The following is a 21,878-nucleotide window of genomic DNA, read 5'->3' on the forward strand; positions in this document are numbered from 1 at the left end:
CGGCCATTACCTCGTCTCCCGGTTCAAGCAGTGACAATATTCCAGACTGTCTGGTTATTTCCTTGTCAGAAATTGAGCCCTCATAAAGATTGCTGACAAATGTAATTTGTCCAGAGGGGCTCACTCCTATTAACCCCTTTAAGGTTGTTCTCCCCTTGTAGTTGGAATACATTTCAGAGTTTATTACTTTAGAGCTAGCCCTCTCTATGTAGATTTCCGTACAGTCCAAGATAACCCTTGTTCTAGGAAAGTTGTCTTTAAAGCACTCTGGCATTAGTTTATTTACAGCAGTTCTGTGGAGCCATACATTTAATGAACCAAACATAAAAAATAGGTAATTTGTCCAAGTTATTAAAACTCTACTAACTGTTGACTGAGACACATTGAAACGCTCTGCCAGTGATTCCTCAAATGCCCCTTCTTTTACACGGCAAAGGAAAAGAAAAAACTGGTCAATCAAGGACAAGCACTCTGTCCGAAAGCCCATCTGCATGTCCTGGTCCTGCTTCAGCTTATTAGCCTGGTTCCACCTCAGCATGCTCTGTGCAGTGGGCTCCAGGGACAAGAAAACTGCTTTTAACACGTCATAATCCTACAAAAGAAAGAAAGAAAAAGACACAGATGCAGTGATTCTTTACCACAGTATAAAGCCAAGTTCAAGTTTATCATACTTGTGATGCACTGAGGTTCTGAAATATTAGATCATTATTCAATGAGCATTATTTTACCCCAAACTCTGCATCTTTTTTGTTTATTGATTTGCACATCAGATATTAATATTTGCACATTATGTGCAAATATCTTTCTAAAGAGAGGGTATAAATGTTGTGCGGGTGAGGTAGGAAACCCTAAAAGGTCTTATAAGGTAACCTCACCGTTCCATTATATTACACAATGAGCAGTAAAATGTATTAACATTAAACAACAGAAACAACCTCTAGTTTTCTAATGCTTACCTGAAATCCAGTGTAGAAATTCAAGGATCATTCTGGAATCTTTGCAGACCAAAGCGCGAGGCCTTAAGCATAGTGTTCTCCTGGGTGAGGCGCTCAATCTCCTGCCGCGCTGCGTCCAGCTGCTCTTCTAACGGCAGAGGGGACTGAGCATAGTCATGGTCAGGATGGGCTGCAGGCTGAACATCCGTCTCTCCACTATAGGATACAAATCAGAAAACATGAACTCAAATGCAGTGACCATATCAGGTAAAAAGCAGACGTGAATATGCTATCTGAAAGTTCCTTACGCTGCTGGAATGAGATTCTCGTTCTCCTTGTCAGCCTCCTGTCTCTCATGTGTTGTCTCTCCCCCAGAAAGCTCCTCACTGTGTAAATAAACAAACCCCCATTAATGCTCACAGTATTTCAAACCGTTTCATTTTCAGATATTGGGCACATAACATAATAGGTGGCCCGGATGGCAAGGGTAGTGGTCCTGGCACCAAGGCACAAACATGGCTATTACTAATGTATTGATAGTAGGGGTGTAACGATATAGTAACTGTATTGAAATATCGTTTTTAACTTAAGAAATCGAAGTATATCGAAATGAAAACAGCTAAAATCGAATCGTATCATTTTATTTTGTATCGTATCGAATCGGCAGTGCAAAAAATCGATTGTATCGATACTACCTACTTGTTCATTGTATTTAGCATTTTTAAGAAGAAAAAATTAAAAGGAGGGGTTAAATTACTTTTCCTTTCCATATAGCTACACTGTTCTATCGATAAGTGTGTGTAATCTCTGGGTTCATGTCAAGGTGCAGGTTTGTCAATATACAATGTCCATGTATTTGGCAGATAATCACTGTGTTTACTTATTTATATCCATAATAATACATGTTTCCCTTAAAACCTGCACTATCCACACCTTTCACACAGATTTAATTTCTTTGCTAAATAGTTACTATATCGATTTTAAATCATTTAATCGAATCGTATCGTATCGCCATGAATGAACCAATATCGTCCATGTATCGTATTGTCAACCATGTATCGTGATATGTATCCAATCGCTATTAAAATGTAGGTCTATTGTTACACCCCTAATTGATAGCCTACTTATTAACATTCACTTACTCCAGTGGTTCTCCACCAGTGGTCCTTGAGGGGGTTCCAGATGGTCCCCAGCTAAATTATGGAGTTGGTAACCAAATGGACCCTAATATATGTTTAACTCTTGTGAGTATACACTCTCAAGAGTTAATTATTGTTAAGCGTCAGTATTAATTTACAAAAAGTCTACAGAATTTAGAGAACGTGGAAAACATTTTGTTACTACAGTATCTCTCCTATGGTACCAACATCAATTGTGAACATAATATTATCTAAAGACAACTAAATAGTTGTCTGAGAGACTAAATATAATCTAATGGTGGTCCGTGGCTCAAATGCCAAATAAATAATGGACCTTGAAATGAAAATAGTAGAAGACCACTGACTTACTCCACTCTTAGTACACGTTGACACATCTCCTGACACAGGTCTGTTTGGCCCATAGAAACAGCTGGTGAACAGAGATTCTCCTTGTTAGTCTCCTCTTGTCTCTCATCCTGAGTCTCTCCACAAGCACGCTCCTTACTGATAGATAGATCGACAAAAAAACACAACACATAAATACACAATGCATCAACTGAATACTACACAGGTAAAATATAATAGGCTACCACCAGTAGCCAGTCATAGTTAAAGAGGCATTAGACACACACACACACACACACACACACACACACACACACACACACACACACACACACAGAGGAGTATATAAACAAACCCAAAGAATGTGTATAAACAAACCCTAATCAATGCTCACACTTACAGTATTTAAACTTGCCTTTTTACTAATACCGGTATCTACCAAGATATTATTATAATAGTCACTTACTAAACTCTGGTGATACTTCTCCTGACACGGGTGGGTTTTGTCCATGCAAACTGATTAGATGGGGAACACTGTCTGGAAGCAGGCGTGAGCCGTGTCCGCGTGTCTTCACAGCATCAAAACACTCGGGGCTGAAGTGCGTTGAACACACTTTTGTGTATGGTGTAATCTGTATGAACATTAAACAGAATAAAATAATATAACGTTACTGAATTAGCGTTTATAAAACTAAACCGATGAGGTCGTTTGACAGAGTGATGAACGATGGAAGCAAACATGCACAAAACAAACGTCCCTTTTTGCTCCAAAGTGTAATCTATCCATCAAGAAGCTCTTCAGAATGTTTAAATACGGGGGGGGGGGGGGGGGGCTTTGGTGCCGCAAAATAAATATTAAAAAAAAGATATATATAGGCCTATATGTTCAACAAATATTACAATAATTTAGGTTATTATAATTGTATCGAACCTTGGAGTCACTATTACACCAACCAGGTACAGTATGTTGCACTGGGTGGGTGTTATTTAATTCTCCAAATCTAACCCTCAATAATGAATTATGTAATTTTGAGGCAGAAACGTAGTTAATAATAGCCTATACTGTGGATCATTTTGGTGGGGGGTCTGGGGGTCCTCCCCCAGAAAAAAATGAAAAGAGTAGATGTTATTTCCTGTATTCTGTTGCATTTTACAGGGAGTTTGATTAGAGTTTGATACCTTTATCCGGCTTCACTAGGATGAGAAAATTATGGATAAATGTTTACATTAAGCTGCAAGTAACACGTCTTTTGCTTGAAGATCTGTTCTTTTTGCACACGCATCCATCCAAAAGTCCCTCCTCATTTAAACTGCCTGCTAGTAAGCAATGGGCATTTTGGACGTGTTGAATTAATGTTGTAGATCCTCCTGTCGCCTGTCGATCTTACTGTAGCGTTAACCTCGCCTACCAGGCTTTACTGTAGTGTAGAGAATGATGTGCGCAGGGAACGTGCACGCAACGTTCCTCACACCAGACGCTCACGCACACGGGTCAGTGACGTGACGCCCCAAAAAACATGTTTTTTAAAAAACTTTAAATAGCAGGCATAAAAATTATTTACTTTTGTTCTACTCACTCTCAACTTTATGGAAACACATTTTGTTTTTAGATATTTTATTGGAATCAGACTTTATTGAGCAGTTTGTTGTACTTGTGCCTAAAACCGTCATCTGGTGTGACATGACAATAATTGTTCATAAAATGAAAATGGAGTACACCTTTCTTAAGTTACTCACTTTATCAAAGTCCTTTATCATAACTAACCTGTGATCCACTATAGTTTTGTGAAAATTAATTGAATCTGTATATTTTTTTCATAATCAACACTCTGTGTGAGGCCCATGTTGTCGATCTTTCAACATATTTTAATTTTATTCTGACAAAAACTTTCTTTAAAATTACACAAATATGTGTGACTCTTCCTGATACTATTTTCTATGTAAACCATACACATTTTTTCGGTTTCATCATTAATAAAGGTATGATTTCTCACTATTTGGAATGTCACACCAGATGACTTAGTGTCACACCAGATGACCATAATCTTCATGTGTCAAAGCAAACTGTGTTTTAACCTACCTATTAGTGAGTACTGAACTTTACTGATTGATTAAACAATTACCCAGGAAAAACAGCAACAGTAAAATTGCTTTAACATTAAATAACATGGCCTTAATATTTCTGAACAGGATAGTATTGTTGGGCCTTAACATAGGATAACAAAGAATTGTAGTAGTAGATGGATGATGAGGATGTGCACAGGAATGCTACGCACACCTAAGTCTTCTGCCGGCCCACGGCAGAAGGATCTTAAAGAGACAATAAGGTGCATAGCCACACTGGGAGCCAAGGCAACATTTTATTAACACCAATTATTGGAAACAACTCAGCATTCAGGTGTATTACTTTTTTCCGAAGTCTCCTGAACTTGAACACAGCATTTTGAGTTGAACAAATTTATTTACGAATCATGTCGTTACACCACATCTCCACTAGCTAAAGAGTGCTGGGTTGTGCAACTCCGAAAATAGCTGATCTACAAGCTCTCGCAGCACAATGCGTTGAGAGCTTGTAGATCAGCTATTTTCGCTATGTTTGTCTCGGGTCCTACCTTACCTCATTGTCCAGTCCAGTGAGTGAAAGTACAAAAGTATTAGATTAGATTAGAATAGACATTTAGACTGCATTGTACATCAGCCAGTCACATTTGGTGAGGGTATAGACATTTAGATTGTATTGTACATCAGCCAGTCACATTTGGTGAGGGTAGCAAACCGTTTGCCCTGTTGCGGTTCTGCTATGCCACAGACAACTTCCTGCTCTTTGTAGAAAATGCAGTCTCGCCCCTTTGGCCAGACAAAACCATTTTTCATTTTTCCAAGTTGATTCATGCAGTTTATCTCTAGCCCCTCCTTATTAATGGTAACAATCTGCCCCACATATGGCTTTCCCTCATATTTGATTATGACAAACTGTCCTTGTGTGTATTCATCTGAGGAGGTGTCTGAATCCTCAGCTTGGGCCTCTCCAATAGATGCACTTGTGTCCAGCACCTGAGTAGAAGACCTTCAGGAGGAGACATTTAAATGTAATTTATTTGTCAGGTAGATTGTTTTTAGTAGTAAAATGTAATTACTAGCAAGTCCTCAAGTTTGCCAAGTATGTTATACTCACTGAGCTCCGGAAGCTGTTTTGGGCCTGCAGCTGACCTGGGAAGGGGGCAGTTCCGCAGATGGGCCACCACTTAGTTAAGGAAGAAAAGGAATGAATGGATGACATAAGTTACTTTATTGTCATTAAACAGGTACAATTACAGGTATCATAAAATTGGCAAAGAGAATGATTTAGTTATACTTACTCATCACTTGTCTTGTCACCTGGCACCTCAGCCCTGGAGACTTGGACGAACTGTAATTTCCGTGGGTTGTGACAGGTGCAGATCTGAGGAAACTGGCAGAAACAACTCAGGTCTCTGTAAACTATCTTTCCCGGGAAGATAGAAAGAACCTGGTGCGTAGTGCTGATGCCAGTCACTGGACGCACTGATGGAGGGACCATTTCATCCATGTTGGATATCTTCTCTTCTTCGATCCACATGACAGTGACTTTTTCAGAGGACTTCTGTAAATACTCACACAGATCCCTCGGTGTTTGTAGGTCACTGCCTCCGAGGACATACATGTCTGCCTTACGCTTCAGCACCCCTCCCACACCATCAGGTGCGCCCTTTCCATGGGAACGCTCTGAAAAGTTCCAGGTGACCCTCTTGAATCCCCATGTATAAGGAATGCTGCTCATGAGGAAGCAGTTTGTGCGATTCCGGTTACCACCCATTTTCTGTTGTCAAGTGTCTTATATTAACTGCTTATAACGGATAGTTATTATAAAGTGTTACCACAATATAAGGTTTAGGTTTCTGTGAAGGGGTTTCTGCTCTGTCTGATGAATTTGCTGTATCACCGAATGAAGCTAAATTAAATTATGTAAAAATGTTTAAAACGTTGTTTTAAACATGTTAAAATGTTTTAAATGGACAAAAGAAACATGGGACTTGTTATTTATTGTTATGTCTGTAGGAAAATACAGTATATATCATCTGGTGTGACAATCAAGTCATCTGGCGTGACAAGCAGATATGTCAGACCAGATGACGAAGTGTCACACCAGATGACGTTTTCTGCATTTAGGACTACCTTGAGGCTACCAGGTACACATTAGCATGCTAACAACATGCTAGCTATAACAAAACAACCTAGATTTACATGTAATTATGACCAAAGTTTCAAATAACTTTTGCTTTATTAATGAAAAAGGTGTCACACCAGATGACATCCAGAAGTGCCACACTTGTCAAAGTTTCAACAAGATGGCATTTCATGAAAATGTTAAAATCATAACTCACCTCAGACACCTGTCTTGCAGTTGTGCTGGGAGTGCTGAATAGCCTTACAGAAGAAGGACCTCTCTAGCCCAGTAGGTGTCCAAATTATTGCCTGTTTAATTTTTCCAAACTAGTGTCACACCAGATGATTTTGGTTTGGGGGACAAAATCTTTTTGATCAGAAATGACTGAAAACATTACGCTTGGACTTTGAAAAGATATAGGCTCACAAATAGACATTTTTTTTTGCCTAAATTCATTTTTAAATGAATTTTAGCAATTCTTTTTCTTAGTTTTATTCAAGTTCCCACTTTGAGAAACAAGGTCGGGACAGTCACACCAGATGACATTTACCATGTTTGGTTGAAGATTCTGAAGAAATGAGGAATGAAATGTTTTAATCTTGAGTAAGTTCAAATAAAGCTTAATGTCCTGCACAATATTCAGAAGGTTTTTGACAAATATATTTTTTATTTATACATGTTTGACACCGAGGACAGCGAAAACGCTACGTCACGTCACCCACCCACACACAGCGACACATCTAATCATTACTTCAGAATCAGATACAGTATTTTAAGCCCTTTGTTGCTCAAATCGCGGCCGAAGTGGATGTCTCAGTGACACTTGAGTTGACGCAGTTTTCCACTTTGTGACGGCTGGTGATATGACGGCGTGAGAAATACGATGTGTGGCGTGAGAGCGTGAGAAGAGGGTCATTTGCGTGAGTCTCACGCTCATTGCGTGAGGGTTGGCAGCTCTGTGTGGCACCGTCTCCTTAGCGTGTTACCAGGACGACGACTGACGCTGTCTCGAGTTAATCTGTCCTCGAGATGTGAGCCGCGGCCAAGCTCTTAACATTATATTGAAATCTTGGTTGAATCTGGTCGATTTTACTTCTTAAATGATACATCCAAGTGTGTTGTTATTTCAGCTTGTTTACATGTGGAAGCCAGCTAGGATCTAGGCTAGGATCAGGATGTAATGTTGACGTTAGACCAGTCTAACAGCTCCAGTGTCTAACAGGGGGGCTAACGCTAACAGGGGCAAATGCTAAGCAAAATCGTGTTTTACCTGGAAATTCGGTCCAATATCCCTCCGGATCTTCGCTATCCATTGCCTCCTCAGTTGGTCGTCAGTTGGAAAACGATGGAACGACAATAATTTGTCAGATTCCCGACGTTTATCTGACTTGCAGCCCCGGCACACAGCAACAAGCCATTGTTGTTGTTGCAACTTTGCTACTCCAGGACGTGACGTAAATCCAATATGGCCGCGGTGTGAATATGGCTCTCGCGTAGCCAGACAACTATTCCACAATCTCTGAATGCTATATATGCCATATATAGCACATTTTCTAAACATTAATGTAAAGCGTCACACAACCAGATTGCGATAAAGGTGAATGAAACAACTTGGTGGCATTATCCAGGTCAGTTGTCGAATCGGCGTCAGATCAAGCATGATGGCCTGATGACGGCCTACGTGATCCAGCTGCTGTGGCGTGCAATCTTCGAGATGGCCTTCCTCATTGTCCAGGGCATCCTCTATGGCTCCAAGGTGCTGCCAAAGTACACCTGCAAGCTCAACCCCTGCCCAGGCACTGTCGACTGTCTCACGACCCACGGAGAAGACCATCTTCCTGTTGATCATGTACATAGTCTCTTCCCTCTGCCTGCTCCTCACCCTCATCGAGTTGATTTACCTGGGCGAGCGCGACCTCTGCCCAGACACGGTCGGGTGTTTCATCCCACGACCCATGGAGAAGACCATCTTCATGTGGATCATGTACGTTGTCTCTACCTTCTGCCTGTTCCTCACCTGCGGCGAGATGATTTATCTTGGGCCCCGTTGGCGCCGCCGCCCCAACTACCCTGATGTCAACGATGAAGTGGAGGAGAACTAGGAGAACTCAGCGATAAAGGTACAGCTAATATTATTGGCACGGTGGACCCCTGCCAAAACACGGTGTGTTACCCCTCACGACCCATGGAGAAGACCATCTTCTTGTGGATCATGTTCGTAGCCTCTGCCTTCTGCCTGCTCCTCACCCTCGGCGAGTTGATGTACCTGGTCATAGGGTACCGTCGCAACCGTTACTGCCCTGCCGGTGCGGCGGGTTGATGTACCAGGTGGGAGTAGAGTGCCTTCGCAACCGTGACCGCCGCCAAGCCCGGGGGCGCCGGGGGGAGTCCCTCTGATGTCAACGATGCAGTGGAGGAGAACTAGGAGAACTCAGCGATAAAGGTACAGCTAATATTATTAACTGATAATGTAAGTAGCCGATCTACAAGCTTCAAATGCATCGCAACGTACTGTGATTGTGGATCTTTGAAAAAGCGGTTAATTCTACAAATCAAAAGGCTTTATACAAAACAAAGGGCATTAAAATGGTTATTAGAAAGTTAAATAATGGGTAATTAGATTTGAGTTAAAGCTTCAATCTGTAACTGATGTACTACCTCAGATTCAAACCTGGGTCTCCCACATTCTACCACTCGTCCGGCAATTGCAGCTTCTCCGTGGGCGAGGTTAATTGTCACCAGGCTTTTCTCTTCGGAGATGAGTAAGCCTGGCTACGCGAGGCTACACACAACTAGCAGCAGCCGGCGGCTAACACACAACGCACAAGACAACGGATTACAGAACCGACCGAAACGACGCTTTTATCGGTGGCGTTATTGTGTTTTTAGCCTTTTAAAACGTTTTAAAGTGACCGTTTGTTTCGGTTGGTTTAGGCAAACATGGCTTCTAATTACGTACGGCAACTGAGGCGAGAGGAGGAGAATAAAATCAAAGTGTTCATCAGATGCAGGTATTTGAGTTTACTTTCTGAGCCCCAGAAATTAACGGATTATAATGTCCAGAGTTGAAACGTTAGCTTTGAAAATTCATATATTCAAAGATTTTCACACATTTTCACGACTTTTTTCAAAAATAGCAGATCTACAAGCTCGCAGCGCAGCACTCGGTGCCGCGCTGTGAGCTTGTATATCTGCTATTTTTCACTGGTTAAAGCATTCAATAATTCTAGGCCTAAATGGGTTAGATCACCAAGAGAATGGACTAAACATTACATAAAATGTTTTTCTTTGCTTGCTATTGTGCCCATGAATTAAATACCGAGGGCTTCCAATGTAAAACAGACCGTAAAAGGTGTCATTTGGGATGTTCCTTTTAGGCAGGGTGTTAACTGTACTTTTACTGTACTACTATTTCATTTTCAATTGTGTTGATAGGGTGTGCCAAATGTAGACTTTCTAAGAGCGGCCATTTCTTGTGACAACACAGCCTTACACAGGTGTTCTGATTAGACTATAGCATTAGTTCTATGCAATCAAACAATTGAAACACCTGTGTTTTGTCACAAGAAATGGCCGCTAAGGACTACAATGACGTAGCCGCTGGCACACACTATACTTGTACCATTCTCCATTTTTGTCTAATAAAAATAATCAATCTACAAGCTCGCGATGCTTTGTGAGCTTGTACATCTGCTATTTTCAAATGGCCCTGGTATAAAATGGGGCTGAAGTGGTTTAGGTAGGTTTCAAAATATTATATTTGCAAACAACTAGTAATTAAAATGTTTAATTAAAATGTTTAATTACATGTAGTGGAGTAAAAGAACAATAGCCTATTTGGATTGAGACGTAGTGGAGTCAAAATCAAAAAAATATAGGCTATATTGGAAATACTCAAGTAAAGTACTAATAACTAACTTGGAAACATTACTTGTAAATGTACTAAGATACTTACAGCATTGGTTCTAAGTAACTGAACTACAGCAAAAGCTAACAACCATGTTTTGAATTCAATTTATGTTACATCTGCATTTGTCAGCTCAGCTGTGCCTCATTTACCAGTAACTTAACTAGCCCTGCATTTAAAATTCAGCAGAGGCTTGGCATAACAAAGCAGATTAAAAGATTGTCTCAAAACGTGGGGTTATAAGCAGCAACATTTGGCACATGTGGTGTAACCCTAACCCAAGTAAAATTAGCCATAAATTATAACTACCAGGAGCGGATGCTAATATGCGGAGGTTATGTCTCTCCTGGAGTTATAAGCCAGAGTCATATGGCTCTCGCTGGTTGAGCCCTAGCTCTGGTCCATCCGCTTTCACCTCCCGCATTGCTCCCGGTGAAGCTCTGACAGACCCGTCGGGAAACGCATGGACTCGAGATTGTCGGCCCCGCCGAGCACTCAATACTAGTGAAAATAAACAAAACCGTTTCACTACTCACCAAACCAAAGGTCGTTTTGCGCTGTAGAAAGTCTATTCTCCGCGGTGGTAAACCTCTCAGCACCCCACCTACTCTGTAAAATACATTATTTTTGTCATGAAATAAAACGCACACACCTCAGGCCACCTAGCGGCCACCGCAGATACAATGGTTCACAACCCGGAAATAAGCGGCGGTCGAGTTGGAGCGGCGGTCGAGTTTCCTGAGCAACGTTAAGAACTTCCTCCTGGGGATTCCGAGGTGTTCGTTTTGGAGATTATTGCAAAACATATTTTTGGACACTGCTCCTACAGATTTTGGCCTAAACTCACTTAAAGCGGTACACAGTATCTTGTAGACCAGTAGTTTGACAGGTACATGGGTATCTTAGTGTTAGTGTATATTGTATACCAGTAGTTAAGTCAGGTACATGGGTATCTTAGTGGTGTAGTGTATCTTGTAGACCAGTAGTTTGACAGGTACATGGGTATCTTAGTGTTGGTGTATATTGTATACCAGTAGTTAAGTCAGGTACATGGGTATCTTAACGGTGTAGTTTACCGCAATGACTAATTGTATTTCTCCGGTCCAATCCCAACTTGTATTCAACTATGCAACATTATAATATGATAATAATGTCTCTTCCTGCAGGTCCTCGTGCCACGCCCACCACCAGGAGCACAGAGTGGTCACATTGTCCGGAGTGGCCACTCGCCGAATCCTAGCCACTCGACCATCAGGGATGGACTGGTCACTGTGTCCGGAGTGGCCACTTTTCAACGGATCACGCTTGATGGCCTGATGAAGGCCTACTGTGTCCAGCTGCTGTTGCGTGCAGCCTTCGAGGCGGCCTTCCTCTATGGCCAGTACGCCTTCTATGGCTTCGAGGTGCTGCCCTCTTTCACCTGCACGGTGGACCCCTGCCAAAACACGGTGTGTTACCCCTCACGACCCAAGGAGAAGACCATCTTCTTGTGGATCATGTTCGTAGTCTGCCTCCTGCCTGCTCCTCACCCTCATCGAGTTGATTTCCCTGGGCATAGGGTGCTTTCGCAACCGCGACCACGACGGCGGCGTCCGCCGCCCTCGCGGTCGCGGTCTCCTGTCCTGTTGCTGCCCCGGCAACATGACAGGAGACCGAGACCCCCTGGTCCATGAGGTCCATGAGCTCTGATGTCAACGATGCAGTGGAGGAGAACTAGGAGAACTCAGCGATAAAGGTACAGCTAATATTATTAACTGATAATGTAAGTAGCCGATCTACAAGCTTCAAATGCATCGCAACGTACTGTGAGTTTGTGGATCTTTGAAAAAGCGGTTAATTCTACAAATCAATTCTACAAAACAAAGGGCATTAAAATGGTTATTAGAAAGTTAAATAATGGGTAATTAGATTTGAGTTAAAGCTTCAATCTGTAACTGATGTACTACCTCAGATTCAAACCTGGGTCTCCCACATTCTACCACTCGTCCGGCAATTGCAGCTTCTCCGTGGGCGAGGTTAATTGTCACCAGGCTTTTCTCTTCGGAGATGAGTAAGCCTGGCTACGCGAGGCTACACACAACTAGCAGCAGCCGGCGGCTAACACACAACGCACAAGACAACGGATTACAGAACCGACCGAAACGACGCTTTTATCGGTGGCGTTATTGTGTTTTTAGCCTTTTAAAACGTTTTAAAGTGACCGTTTGTTTCGGTTGGTTTAGGCAAACATGACTTCTAATTACGTACGGCAACTGAGGCGAGAGGAGGAGAATAAAATCAAAGTGTTCATCAGATGCAGGTATTTGAGTTTACTTTCTGAGCCCCAGAAATTAACGGATTATAATGTCCAGAGTTGAAACGTTAGCTTTGAAAATTCATATATATTCAAAGATTTTCACACATTTTCACGACTTTTTTCAAAAATAGCAGATCTACAAGCTCGCAGCGCAGCACTCGGTGCCGCGCTAATATCTGCTATTTTTCACTGGTTAAAGCATTCAATAATTCTAGGCCTAAATTCTAGGCCTAAACCGTAAACAAACCAACATAACGTTTAAGTCTATAGAGGGTATGTGCACATTTCTAAAGTGACAATTTAAGGACTTTATATTGGCTCTAAAATGACAAATTAAACATTGACCAAATTGTCAAATATTAGTGGCAGAAATTGTGAAAATAGCCGATCTACATGCTCACAACGCCTCACAACTGTGAGCCTGTAGATCTGTTATTTTCACCGTGTACTGTTATAGAAAATGTAATGCCTCAACTCTTAATGCAGTATTTGAATTTGCTGGTTATTTAGACCTGGCATTAAAATAAAATGGGGTTTTAAGTGGTTAAAAGAATAATTACAAATAATGTTTTTACACTAAACATGATTTTATGATTTGTCTATCCAGGTAATCGCGATTACCTGGCCCAGCATCATTTACCTGGGTTTCGCCATGAACAAGATCGCCGAGAAGCCAGCAGGTAAGATGTACATTCTCAGCTTGAGTAGAAGTGGCTTATTTCAGCAGCGATTCCACTGGTTTTACCACTGTAATCCTGGCATCACCATTTTTAGCACATTTTCTAAACATTAATGTGAAGCGGCACACAACCAGATTGCGATAAAGGTGAATGAAACAACTTGGTGGCATTATCCAGGTCAGGTGTTTATGATCACGTGTCTGTCCTTCAAGGTGCACCTGCGGGCGCAGGTGCAGGCAAGCAACGGATCAAGGATGCTGGCCTGATGAAGGTCTACATGTTGCAGCTGCTGATCCGTGCCATATTCGAGGCGGCCTTCCTCTTGGGCCAGGGCTTCCTCTATGGCCTCAAGGTGCCGCGGCTGTTCATCTGCGAGCGCGACCTCTGCCCAGACACGGTCGGGTGTTTCATCCCACGACCCACGGAGAAGACCATCTTCATGTGGATCATGTACGTTGTCTCTTTCATCTGCCTGGTCCTCACCTGCGGCGAGATGATTTACCTTGGGCCCCGTTGGCGCCGCCCCAACGCCCGTGAAGGCCGTGATGTAGGCGGCCGCCCCAACGTCCTTGATGAAGAAGGATAATGTAAGTAGCCGATCTACAAGCTTCAAATGCATCGCAACATACTGTGAGTTTGTGGATCTTTGAAAAAGCGGTTAATTCTACAAATCAAAAGGCTTTATACAAAACAAAGGGCATTAAAATGGTTATTAGAAAGTTAAATAATGGGTAATTAGATTTGAGTTAAAGCTTCAATCTGTAACTGATGTACTACCTCAGATTCAAACCTGGGTCTCCCACATTCTACCACTCGTCCGGCAATTGCAGCTTCTCCGGAGATGAGTAAGCCTGGCTACGCGAGGCTACACACAACTAGCAGCAGCCGGCGGCTAACACACAACGCACAAGACAACGGATTACAGAACCGACCGAAACGACGCTTTTAGACCTGGCATTAAAATAAAATGGGGTTTTAAGTGGTTAAAAGAATAATTGCAAATAATGTTTTTACACTAAACATGATTTTATGATTTGTCTATCCAGGTAATCGTGATTACCTGGCCCAGCATCATGTACCTGGGTTACTCCATGCACAAGATGGGCGATACTGGGGCGATCCCGATCAAAGGTAAGATGTACATTCTCAACTTGAGTAGAAGTGGCTTATTTCAGCAGAGATTCCACTGGTTTTACCACTGTAATCCTGGCATCACCATTTTTAGCACATTTTCTAAACATTAATGTAAAGCGTCACACAACGAGATTGCGATAAAGGTGAATGAAACAACTTGGTGGCATTATCCAGGTCTGGTGTCGGAACGGAAACAGATCACGCTTGATGGCCTGATGATGGTCTACGGGTCCCATCTGCTGTTTCGTGCAATCCTCGAGGTGGCCTTCCTCATTGGCCAGGGCATCCTCTATGGCTCCAAGGTGCATGACAAGTTCATCTGCACGCGCGACCCCTGCCCAGACACGGTCGACTGTTTCATCGCACGACCCACGGAGAAGAGCATCTTTCTCTGGATCATGTACACTGTCTCTTCCCTCTGCCTGCTCCTCACCCTCCTCGAGCTGTTTTACCTTTACAAAGGGAGACGTCGCGACCACCGCCTCCTCCAAGCCGCTAAGGAGCAGGAGGAGAATCCTCAGCTATAAAGGTACAGCTAATATTATTAACTGATAATGTAAGTAGCCGATCTACAAGCTTCAAATGCATCGCAACGTACTGTGAGTGTGGATCTTTGAAAAAGCGGTTAATTATACAAAACAAAGGACATTAAAATGGTTATTAGAAAGTTAAATAATGGGTAATTAGATTTGAGTTAAAGCTTCAATCTGTAACTGATGTACTACCTCAGATTCAAACCTGGGTCTCCCACATTCTACCACTCGTACGGCAATTGCAGCTTCTCCTTGGGAGATGATGTGGCAATACTACTTATCAACCAGTAGGGAGACCACCTCTAACCAACTTGAATGAATAAAAGATGATATATAATTAAACTGCATTACAGCACAAGAATCAAAAACCTCAGTAAAAAGCAGCAGCAAAAGAGGTTATTACGGATTTGGAGTTTGTTACAGATGCAGTATGTGATGTATAAGAACTGAACAAGTGCCCAAGTAGTACAATTGCTACAATACATCTATTTTAGACTGAGCTCTCAAAAGCCCAAGAAAAACAAGCGCTTCAGCAAACATACCGGCCTTTGTTAATGGCACTTTTTTTCTTCCTGTCTTGCAGAAAGCAGATGGCCAAAAGGGGGGCAGGTAATATCACACCTGCCCCCCCCCCCCCCCCTTTAGCACATACTGGACACATGGGAATCAACCAAGAGTGAGTCCCCTGAGGTGGGCCCCAGCAAGGTGAGCTGAGAGTTGGCTTGTAATGAGGCTTTAGCACATACTGGACACATGGGAATCAACCAAGATAAAAGATTGATATCTTAGAAAAAAGTGCTACATTTGTTAGTCCAACTCCTAATACCCGAGAGTGAGTTATCAGTGTGTTCCCTCACCAACTTTAATTATCATACTCTATGTTATATGTGAACATGAACTGTGTAATGAATAGGAACGTGTACCCAGTTTAGTTTTTATTTTTGTCTTTTGTTGTCTATGTATCGTGGTTCTTTTTTTGTTATTTAGACCTGGCATTAAAATAAAATGGGGTTTTAAGTGGTTAAAAGAATAAGTAAGGGATAATGAATGGCTCCGCGGTGAATGACGACAGATAACTGACCGACGGACTGATAACTCCCCGAGGCGCAGCCGAGGGGAGTTATCAGTCCGAAGGGAAGTTATCTGTCGTCATTCACCAAGGAGCCATTCATTATCCCGCTTATTACCCGGCTACTAAATAAAAGTAATAATTTGACTCAAAACTTATTATCCAGGTCTGGTGTCGGAACGGAAACAGATCACGCTTGATGGCCTGATGATGGTCTACGGGTCCCATCTGCTGTTTCGTGCAATCCTCGAGGTGGCCTTCCTCATTGGCCAGGGCATCCTCTATGGCTCCAAGGTGCATGACAAGTTCATCTGCACGCGCGACCCCTGCCCAGACACGGTCGACTGTTTCATCGCACGACCCACGGAGAAGAGCATCTTTCTCTGGATCATGTACACTGTCTCTTCCCTCTGCCTGCTCCTCACCCTCCTCGAGCTGTTTTACCTTTACAAAGGGAGACGTCGCGACCACCGCCTCCTCCAAGCCGCTAAGGAGCAGGAGGAGAATCCTCAGCTATAAAGGTACAGCTAATATTATTAACTGATAATGTAAGTAGCCGATCTACAAGCTTCAAATGCATCGCAACGTACTGTGAGTGTGGATCTTTGAAAAAGCGGTTAATTATACAAAACAAAGGACATTAAAATGGTTATTAGAAAGTTAAATAATGGGTAATTAGATTTGAGTTAAAGCTTCAATCTGTAACTGATGTACTACCTCAGATTCAAACCTGGGTCTCCCACATTCTACCACTCGTACGGCAATTGCAGCTTCTCCTTGGGAGATGATGTGGCAATACTACTTATCAACCAGTAGGGAGACCACCTCTAACCAACTTGAATGAATAAAAGATGATATATAATTAAACTGCATTACAGCACAAGAATCAAAAACCTCAGTAAAAAGCAGCAGCAAAAGAGGTTATTACGGATTTGGAGTTTGTTACAGATGCAGTATGTGATGTATAAGAACTGAACAAGTGCCCAAGTAGTACAATTGCTACAATACATCTATTTTAGACTGAGCTCTCAAAAGCCCAAGAAAAACAAGCGCTTCAGCAAACATACCGGCCTTTGTTAATGGCACTTTTTTTCTTCCTGTCTTGCAGAAAGCAGATGGCCAAAAGGGGGGCAGGTAATATCACACCTGCCCCCCCCCCCCCCTTTAGCACATACTGGACACATGGGAATCAACCAAGAGTGAGTCCCCTGAGGTGGGCCCCAGCAAGGTGAGCTGAGAGTTGGCTTGTAATGAGGCTTTAGCACATACTGGACACATGGGAATCAACCAAGATAAAAGATTGATATCTTAGAAAAAAGTGCTACATTTGTTAGTCCAACTCCTAATACCCGAGAGTGAGTTATCAGTGTGTTCCCTCACCAACTTTAATTATCATACTCTATGTTATATGTGAACATGAACTGTGTAATGAATAGGAACGTGTACCCAGTTTAGTTTTTATTTTTGTCTTTTGTTGTCTATGTATCGTGGTTCTTTTTTTGTTATTTAGACCTGGCATTAAAATAAAATGGGGTTTTAAGTGGTTAAAAGAATAATTACAAATAATGTTTTTACACTAAACATGATTTTATGATTTGTCTATCCAGGTAATCGCGATTACCTGGCCCAGCATCGCGTACCTGGCTTACGCCATGACCAAGAACGCCGGCATGAGGGACCCCTTGGCGCCAGATCAGGGGACGAATTTTCAACGGATCACGCTTGATGGCCTGATGAAGGCCTACTGTGTCCAGCTGCTGTTGCGTGCAGCCTTCGAGGCGGCCTTCCTCTATGGCCAGTACGCCTTCTATGGCTTCGAGGTGCTGCCCTCTTTCACCTGCACGGTGGACCCCTGCCAAAACACGGTGTGTTACCCCTCACGACCCAAGGAGAAGACCATCTTCTTGTGGATCATGTTCGGGGGGCAGGTAATATCACACCTGCCCCCCCCCCCCCCCCCCTTTAGCACATACTGGACACATGGGAATCAACCAAGAGTGAGTCCCCTGAGGTGGGCCCCAGCAAGGTGAGCTGAGAGTTGGCTTGTAATGAGGCTTTAGCACATACTGGACACATGGGAATCAACCAAGATAAAAGATTGATATCTTAGAAAAAAGTGCTACATTTGTTAGTCCAACTCCTAATACCCGAGAGTGAGTTATCAGTGTGTTCCCTCACCAACTTTAATGATCATACTCTATGTTATATGTGAACATGAACTGTGTAATGAATAGGAACGTGTACCCAGTTTAGTTTTTATTTTTGTCTTTTGTTTATGTATCGTGGTTCTTTTTTTGTCTTTATGTAGGTGACATGTAAAAAAACACATATATATATATATATATATATATATATATATATATGAACAATGACAAATTATTATTTAAAGGATATGTTACATGCTGGCTGACTCAATAAAGTATTAAAAAAAAATGAATACAGACCAAAAGGCCTTTGGTAATGGCACTTTTTTTCTTCCTGTCTTGCAGAAAGCAGATGGCCAAAAGGGGGGCAGGTAATATCACACCTGCCCCCCCCAGTGCTGCTGCCTGGTTATGCAGGTGCACTGCAACTAGGGCTCGTGGCCCTGGCTCCAGCCCCGGCTCAGTGATTGACAAGATGGCCAGGTTCAGGGCCCCTCCCCATCCTTGCATCTCACACACACACACACACACACACACACACACACATACAGATATATAGATATATATAGATATATATAGATATATATAGATATATAGATATATAGGACCATGGCTGGCCATGGGACGCCTCCCCCGCGACGGGATCCGACTCAGTGGCGAACGGCGGCCTGGACGATGAGGTCCCCAGGCCGGTGACCCCCGAACCCAGGCACGAGGCGGGGCCCTCGGGCAGGAATTATGCCCCTCCTCCCCCGGAGCCGGCCAGCCAACCAGAGAGGCATTACAGAGTCGCAGGTACAGCCAGCCCACCAGTCTTGTTTTATTCTACTTCTCCGTGATTATGAGATGTGATTGTCATCGCCCCCAAAAAGGCCTGGAAACCATGCAGGCAATTTACACGTTTACATCACGCTGAAGAATGCTCGGAGTGCTGGCATTTATTTGAAGTGGTGTGTCATCTCGCACCATGAGACTAGTCTAGTAGTACGGTGCCATGGCATTGGACCGACATCTCATTGTTCCTACATCCCATTAGTCAGAATCTGGTGATGTTAACCTCAAATATTATGCCTAAACCTAAACCTAACCTCAGTAAAAGTATGTCTAAACCTAACCCAAACCCTAACCTCAGTAAAACTATGCCTAAACCTAACCCTAACTAAATTAGGACTAATGAGATGTAGGACCAATGAGATTTCTGACTTATGGGCAGTCCCCTACGTACGTGGTAAGGTGGAAAAAATTGGGAAATGGAAAACAAAACAAACTGCAAGACTGCACCTCTAACGAGAGGCAAACTTGCGCCTTTATCAAGTCATCTTTTCTGTAAGTTTTCTTGTAAATCCTTTAACATAGGTGCTTAAAAAAAAATAAGAGAAAGAGAGGTAAAAACGGATGTCTTGCGGAAAGCAGATGGCCAACGGGCCCAAGTGGTGGGTGTGTTGGGGACCATGGCTGGCCAAGGCGACATCCTGCAGGTCCTTTTGGATGACAGTCGAGTGCTGACCGTCTGAAATCTCATGTCACGATTGTGACAAAAAGAAAGTGCTAATGTATTGACTTTTTCCATCCTAGGACCTCTTCCTGAGCCTGAACTGTCTCCAAATGCCGCCGACGACCTGTCACTGGCCCAGGCCAAGGAGAGAGCCCGCGAGAGGCGGGCCGCCAGGCGCTGTACACACCAGTGACATTTGGACCTGTGGGATGAAGCCGTTGGCCATGGCCTGCCCCACACGCCCTATAATATAGTCGACGTTGAAGTCCAAGGCACAGAAATCCAGCTGGTGACCCCCTTCATTTAGAGAGCCTCCCCCCTTCAGGGGCGTCAATTGGGTATGGCAGTGGTATGCAGCTGCCATACCCTGGGTCCAGGGGGGAGAATACAAGTTACTTTTAAATATAAATCCATGAATGTCTCTTTGTCTATCTGTGCTGGTTATTATGTTGTTAAATTACAGTAAAATAACTACAAATGCAAAATGTAACAAAATGGTCACTTTAACAAGGTATTATAATTATATTCTCCACACTTGTATTCTCCCCATCTTGACAAAATGGTAGCCTATATTCCCAGGTTCCGCAAGTCAGCTGCACAGGTGCAATGCATTATTGATAATTGTGGCACGTTTACTAACATGCCAAGTTTAGCTGCACTTGAACAACTGTTCCAGGCTGCCATATCCAGCCCAAGAAACCGTAGAAACCTGGGTAAAAAACTATTGTGAAAATAGCCGATCTACATGCTCACAGCGTTGTGAGCATGTAGAGAGCATGTAGATCTGCTATTTTCACAATAGAACCGTGTTATACAAAATGTAATGCCTCTTTTCCATGAGGACTCCCATCTTTGCCATACCCTAGCTTTTGCTGAACTGACGCCACTGCCCCCCTTCACATGGGTCATCGTCCAAGGACAGCTTCCCTCAGCTTCTTTTTTTCTTTTCTTTTTTTGTTCAAATGCATTTAATTTGTGTGGTTGAAAGAAATAAAAGTTCAAACCCTTGCATCGTCCTTCCTTTCTGGTTTTTCAAGAATGTGTGATTTCTGATTTTCTTTCACAATACAGAAACTTAACTAAGGTAAAACATGCATTGCTAACTTATACATTGACTATTGGGAAGATTATTCAGCTCCCCATGGGTGATGGCTTGGCTCCTCCTGGACGTTTTGTTTTACAGTGTCTCGAGACAAAGTAGCTTTTACCAGCTTTTACCAGGGAGTTGTAATTTCAGATTTTCTTTGACATTTACAAAACAGAAAGTTGGCTAAGGTAAAACATGCATTGCCAACTTATACATTGACTGGGTGATGGCTTGGCCCATCCACTTGGACGTTTTGTTTGTCTCGAGACAAAGTTGGAGAAGCTTTTCCTCTCCTTGTAAGTTTCCAGATAGAATATCACTAAAGAAAGTGTGAGGGTGCTGGGGAGGTAGGTCTGCCCTTATAGCATATTGCGCAGATTGGGGGGACGCTTACCACCCGGTGGGCTTTTGCACTTTTTAAGAACAGGGTCTGCGTCAATGATATACCAATAATATATGTTAATGATTTCTCTATGTCTGGTTACAGGTGAGTACTCAAGGACCTAACTAAGTATTTCTAAAATGGCCCTTGTTGGCAGAGTAGGTTTTGCAGTAAAATAGGCTATAGAAGAACTTCACACGGAGACAACAGCTACGTGCTGGAACTCAGCTAACACAGAACATGAGTGATGTTTATTAAGTCAGCTTTTTATAATCAACAGCCAGTACTTCCGGCTCATCACACAACAAGCACTTCCGGTTCAGCACGTCACAATAAAGGTTTATCACATCACAATAATAAATACAATTAAGATCATATTATGTCAACACCCCCACTTGATCTTACATTATATATTTTTTTTTTCTCCCTTTTTTCTTTTTCCCCATAGTGAAATTACAATTTTCAAATTAAACAGAAATCACATTTTGTCTGCAATAATCAAACGGAACTCAAATGCAAGTTGCTTCCAAACAATCAGGTCATCTC

The 21,878-nt window shown here is 42.6% G+C and overlaps 3 protein-coding genes across 3 annotated transcripts in view; 2 read left to right on the forward strand and 1 right to left on the reverse strand.

Moving 5' to 3' along the window:
* LOC308280556 (gap junction gamma-1 protein-like) overlaps positions 1-16,007 on the forward strand; it is a 36,415-nt gene extending 20,408 nt beyond the window's left edge. The window contains exons 2-4 of the mRNA XM_080720884.1: positions 13,416-13,488; positions 14,797-15,151; positions 15,739-16,007. Coding sequence (XP_080577010.1) covers positions 13,461-13,488; positions 14,797-15,149 — 381 coding nt within the window. The 5' untranslated portion in view covers positions 13,416-13,460 and the 3' untranslated portion in view covers positions 15,150-15,151; positions 15,739-16,007. The remainder of the gene's footprint in view (positions 1-13,415; positions 13,489-14,796; positions 15,152-15,738) is intronic.
* Positions 252-2,953, reverse strand: LOC308280560 (uncharacterized protein). Its single transcript, XM_080720889.1, has 5 exons — positions 2,886-2,953; positions 2,444-2,578; positions 1,244-1,321; positions 957-1,151; positions 252-592 (listed from the first exon to the last, which is right to left on the reverse strand). Exons 2-4 carry the CDS (start codon positions 2,494-2,496, stop codon positions 977-979), a joined length of 306 nt encoding a protein of 101 aa, XP_080577015.1. The 5' UTR covers positions 2,497-2,578; positions 2,886-2,953; the 3' UTR covers positions 252-592; positions 957-976.
* LOC308309361 (gap junction Cx32.2 protein-like) lies at positions 9,549-12,185 on the forward strand (the record flags this gene model as incomplete). Its single annotated transcript, XM_080754910.1, has 2 exons — positions 9,549-9,616; positions 11,679-12,185. Exons 1-2 carry the CDS (start codon positions 9,611-9,613, stop codon positions 12,183-12,185), a joined length of 513 nt encoding a protein of 170 aa, XP_080611036.1. The 5' UTR covers positions 9,549-9,610.
* Positions 16,008-21,878: the final 5,871 nt, after the last annotated feature.

Source organism: Nannobrachium achirus (assembly GCF_963921795.1).
Source record: "Nannobrachium achirus genome assembly, chromosome: 24".
NCBI classification, from domain to species: Eukaryota; Metazoa; Chordata; class Actinopteri; order Myctophiformes; family Myctophidae; genus Nannobrachium; species Nannobrachium achirus.